The 5,659-nt window shown below is 40.6% G+C and overlaps 1 protein-coding gene across 1 annotated transcript; it reads left to right on the plus strand.

Moving 5' to 3' along the window:
- Positions 1-2,108: 2,108 nt before the first annotated feature.
- LOC148955466 (protein CFDP2-like) lies at positions 2,109-3,005 on the plus strand. The gene has a single exon (XM_089107410.1). It carries the CDS (start codon positions 2,109-2,111, stop codon positions 3,003-3,005), a length of 897 nt encoding a protein of 298 aa, XP_088963536.1.
- The last annotated feature ends 2,654 nt before the right edge of the window (positions 3,006-5,659 follow it).

Raw genomic sequence — 5,659 nt, forward strand, 5'->3', positions numbered from 1 at the left:
ACCTGTAAATATTAGAGTTAACAATAAAACATACAAAATCACAAATAAAATATCGTTTTACTACATAGTAATTAAATGAAGATTGGAGAGAAGAAGTTATAATTTTAAAATTAAAATGTCTGACTTGAGCACCTCCTGTAGCTACTTGGATTGGTAAATATGGAACAAGAAAAGCTGTCAGTTGAACATTTTCCAGTGTCAACTGGAAAAAACAGTGTCAACTGGTGGTGCTGTATAGGTTTTGTTTCTTTTTATGAAAGGCCTACGTCACATGGCAATACAATTACTTGAAAAAAGATTAACTGGAATTCTCTGTCTTGTTATGGGTCAATGGTCTAAACACAAGTCATATTTGTGCCCCATCCCCTTATAGTCACACTTGTGGATAAAATCAAGATTATAGACATATTGCCCACAATGTACCCCGGGCGTAATTTTTTGAGTTGAAAACATTTAACTTTTAAGCGTGAAATTCTTGATAGAACAACAACACCAAAGATTAAAGGCATAATTATTTAAAATTAGAAAATATAGAAGCCTGGAACATCAGTTTTCCTATCACTATGACACACATGAAAAAAAAAAAAACATTAGCATACAATAATTGGAAACAAACTGGTTTTGATACTGGCTATTTAATACCAACTTCTTGCCATTTTAACTTTCTGCTTCTGTAGATCATGTGAGATGTTAAGGTTTGGAAAAGAGACATATTGATCACAAATATTTTTTTTCTCTATCGACAGGTCTGACTACATCAGTGTTGTGTAATTCACGTTAAATTTAGTTAGGTTAATTATTAATTAATTAATATGTATTATAAACACAACGCCTTTTCTTCTTTCTTTTAACAAAATTAACAAAGAAACTCAGCGCTCAGATCTGGTGTAGAGCTACCAATCGGTCTCACAGAAATAATTCAACTCAGCGCAATGTCAGCACGTTTGTTTGCAGCAAATGCACTTGTACAACGGAATTGGATAGCAGGGCTGAATTTAAACATAACAGAAAAAAAAATTCTCTTCGTCATAAAAGACAATTTTTTCGAATTTTTTTTTTCACAAGAATTATTTCTTGTCTTATGAATCAGTGATAATAGTTATGTATCTAGATTGGCATTATAACGTGAAAATTTCATCGTTTTAGTGTTTCTTAGTTTTGCATATATTAGCTTGGTACAATATTTTTTTCAACAATTCTATTAAATCCCTTTTCCTGCATTTCTGAACCGTGAAAATTACTAGGCATATGTCACTGCAATAGAGTTGAGTGATAAATATATTATTTGAAAATGTGGAAAGCAATGGAAGGGAACATGATAATCTGATTAACGTAAGTATGTTGCATAGTATAAAGTAAGAATTTTTATTTTTTTGTGGTGTAATCTTTTAGTTTTGTATATATCCTAGGGCAATGGCTCTGACCATCCTAGAGGGGGGGGGTGCATCGTCACAAAAAAAGGAACCTAGTGGTACTAGTTTTATTTTATCAACCTATTTTCTAAGACGGAGCCGCTAATATACCCTGTTACCTAATGTTCAACTTTTAAGCATAGGCTACAACTTGTAATTGCCTAATCGAGTAAATATTTGGGCCCAAGGCGCAGCTTTTGATATAAAAAAAGAAGAAAACTTGGAACGGCAGTTTTCCCGTTTGTTTATGAATCTCGAAATTTGCCGCTTCAGTAGTAGCCTTCAAATCGGTAACAGTTTAGGAGAGCAGCTCTTCTTAAGGAAACATTTTAATAAAATAAATACAGTTCCATTATTGGTGGTGAATGGAGCTCGTCCGGAGGGATGCAAACTTTGTTTGCTGACCCCGTGCCACTGGATATGGGGCTTAAACCCCTAACTAATCGCTCCAAATAGGGCCACCCCAGTCTCATGGGTGCGGGTGGAGCCCACCCCAGGGTTTCTTAGTCAGAACCCGGGCCTAGGTACCGTTGGGTTTGGGACTCTCCTCCTGAAAATAATTGCAATGAAAAGAAATGAAACTCAAGCCTGGGATCTAATTGGCTTTAATTTATTACGACCTCGGCACGCCCCGGACATACTTTGAACCTTGGTGACCAAGGTGGGTTGAGAATAGCCACCTGGAATGTTTTAACCATGAATAAGCCGGGATCCAAAGACCTTCTAGGGCTGGAGATGTTAAGATGTGGGATTGACATACTTGGAATGACAGAAACACATTTGACGGGAACAGGCGATGAAGAAATCGCCAGTACAGGTCACAGGATGATTCGGTCAGGGCAAACCTCCAGTGGAAGCAGCGGTGTAGGCCTGCTCCTAAACAAGAAGGCAAAGAAATGCCTCATATCCCGCAACCCAATATCGGATAGACTACTCATTGCTCGCTTCAACCACAAGCATGGGAAGATATCGGTTATTGTGTGCTACGCACCAACAAATGTCTCCCCAGAGGTCGAAAAAGACAAATTCTACTCAGCTCTGACATCTGCTCTATCCCGGATTTCCCCTCACGATGTTTTGGCCTTGGTGGGCAATTTCAATGCAACTGTATCCAACCCCAGCGGAGCTTTTAAATCTGTAGTTGGACCGGTTACCCCTGACTTGTTGAATGAAAATGGGAACCGACTCTTCCAGCTGTGCGCTATGCACAAGTTGGTCATTGCCAACACCCTGTTTCACAGGAAAGACATCTATAAGCCAACATGGTATAGCACCGATGGGCGAACGCGGAAGATAATTGACTATGTCATAGTCAACCAAAGATGGCGCACATCTCTTACGAACTGTAGAACATATCGTGGAGCTGAGATAGGAAATACAGACCATCGGTTAGTTGCTGCAAACTTCCGCCTGCGTCTTAAAGCCCAGCCTTCAGAACGGCGCCAGACAAAACTAGACACCCAGAAACTAAAAATTGAGGCATTCCGCCAAAAGTACTCAGTAGAAATTCAGAATAGGTTTGAATGTCTGGAACTGTGGATACACTTGTTGACCCAGACACGTCCTGGCAGACTTATAAAAAGGGTGTACTAGAAGTTGCCACTAACACTGTCGGTTGTCCTGGCAAAGAAGCCCTGGCTATTGCAAGAAGCACTGCAAATCATTGAAAAGCTCCGGAAAGCGCGGCTGGCCGGAGATATGCCCTCCTACAGACGGCTAAAAGGGATTAGAAGCAATATTATTCACCGTGATAAACAACAATTTGTTGATAAAAAATCTCAAGAGCTAGAAGATGCGGCACGAAAAGGCGACGCCAGGTCACTTTTCAAGCTTGTCAGAGACCTTAGCGATGGGAAACCACCAGACATAGGTGCAGTTAAATCTGTCTCTGGTCATATGCTGGAAGATGAAAACGCGCAACTTGATCGATGGAGGGAGCACTTCGCAAAGCTATTAAACGCCGAAAAAATCGTCGTTGACCCCAATCTAACAACATCCACTCAGCAAACAACATAAAAAAATCTACCAAAGCCTGATCCTCCCTCGGTAGAAAAGATGCAAAATGCCCTGCGGAGAATGAAGAACAACAAGGCACCAGGAACCTGCGGGATCACCGTTGAGCTGCTAAATTTGGGAGAACTCGCAATGCTACTTTGGCTGCATATGCTGTTCTCCCTCGTCTGGTCAACCGAATTCGTACCTGAAGAATGGAAGGAAGGAGTAATCTTTCCTCTATGGAAGCGGAAAGGTAGCCATAGCGATTGCTCGAATTACAGAGGAATCACCCTCCTGTAAGTGCCTGGCAAACTATTCACCATAACGTTACTTGATAAGAGTATCTAGTTCATTCGTAAGCGCCGCCGGATTCAGCAAGCATGTTTCATGCCCAACAGATCCACGACCGAGCAGATATACACTATTCGACAGGTCATCGAGAAAGCCCGAGAGTTCCAGCGTACAGCATATATTGCATTTGTTGACTTTAAAGCAGCTTTAGACTCGATCAACCGTGAGTCCCTTTGGCTGATACTAAAACGAATGGGACTCCCTGATAAATATTGCCGCCTGTTAAAGGCGCTCTACACTGGTACAAAAAGCTCCGTCCAGGTTAATGGTCGCCGAAACCCACTATTCGAGAGAGATACTGGTGTAAGGCAAAGCTGTGTTGCTGCTCCTAAACTTTTCAACGCGGTGATTGATTATGTCATGGATCGAACCACGAATCGGCTCCAATTCGGACTGAAATATGGCGATAGAGTCCTGGCCTATTGCGACTTCGCAGATGATATTACCCTGATATGCACTTCTGCAGTTGAACTCAAGGCAGCTCTCAATACACTGTCGGAAGAAGCCCTGAAAGTAGGACTACATATTAGCTGGTAGAAAACAAAAACAATGATCATCAACTCGGCAGGAAATTCCGCCAACTCACCATCATTCAACATATTAGGGCACACTATCGAAGTTGTCAAGTGTTTTACTTACCTTGGATCTGTTGTCTCGGATAACGGCTCAATTGAAATGGAAGTCCAGTCGCGCATTGCGAAAGCTGCAACTATTATGGCTCGATTATGCCGTTCTTTGTGGTCAAAGCCCAACAATAGACAAAAAATAAAAATGCGGATCTACAAAACGACCGTAACGCAAGTCCTTCTCTACGGTGCTGAAACTTGGCCGGCAGCTACTTCTGTTCGTGATGCCATAGATGTAGCCCAAACAAACTTCCTAAGACGAATCAAAGAGATAAAGTGGTACGACTTCGTCTCAAACACCCGATTGCTGACACTAACGGATCAGACCCCCAACTCTCATCAGCTCGCCGTAAGAACCCTACGGTAGTTTGGCTACTTAATTCGCATTCAAAAAAAAGTACCCGCCAGCACACTTTTTAATTTTGATCCCCCCCAACATGACTGGAAGCGTCCCCGTGGAAGATCCCAGCTCATATGGAGCAGCATCCTTACCTAGTACATTTTCGTGATCGGTACTGATCTCTAAGGATTAGTCACACTTTCACAAGACTGTTTGGAACAAAAGCGAAGAGTTTTATTTCTCTCTACGCTGGACAACCAGCAGGAGCCTTAAGTCAAGTAAGTCATTACATTCCTTTTTTATGCCCTTCTTCAACATAATAGTCATCGCCCTCATAATGCACCCCCCCCTTGATGGTATCACATATAACCCTGATAATATATTTCTCTGTTAATGAATCTATTTATACACCAGAGATTCCTTGTTATAATTGGTTTTCTGCAATCAAAACTTTATTTTTGTCTGTGATTGAGTGCAACATTTACGAAAAAACTAATTGAAAAATTTAAAAAGTGAATGACAATGGAAGGAAACCATATAATCTGATTCAGAGAAACATACTGGGTATTATAAAGTTAGAATTTCATTGCTTTAGTGTTTTCTTCTGATTTTTTATATTTTCCCGGGACTATACCAAAAATCATCAGGGGGGGGGGCGTGCATTGTCAGGGTAACAAATATTATACTGAAATGGAGCATAAAGTAAGGAATTTAATGGGGTGCTTGTGTATTATACACCACTCACTCAATTGCTTCATTTCTTTAGAACTCGTTTTTTTTTACGCTCAATCCTAATGAAATATCACAAAATATGAAGAAAATATAATACTTTAGAAACAAATTTGGGCTATATATTCGCACATTGGAGGGTGGGGTAAAGTACAGCGGATCTACATATAAAATGCGTCAGGCACAATTATTCTGCATATTATAAA

This window comes from Artemia sp. Qi Xiang Cuo, chromosome 2 (assembly GCF_049724085.1).
Source record: "Artemia sp. Qi Xiang Cuo chromosome 2, ASM4972408v1, whole genome shotgun sequence".
NCBI lineage: Eukaryota > Metazoa > Arthropoda > Branchiopoda > Anostraca > Artemiidae > Artemia > Artemia sp. Qi Xiang Cuo.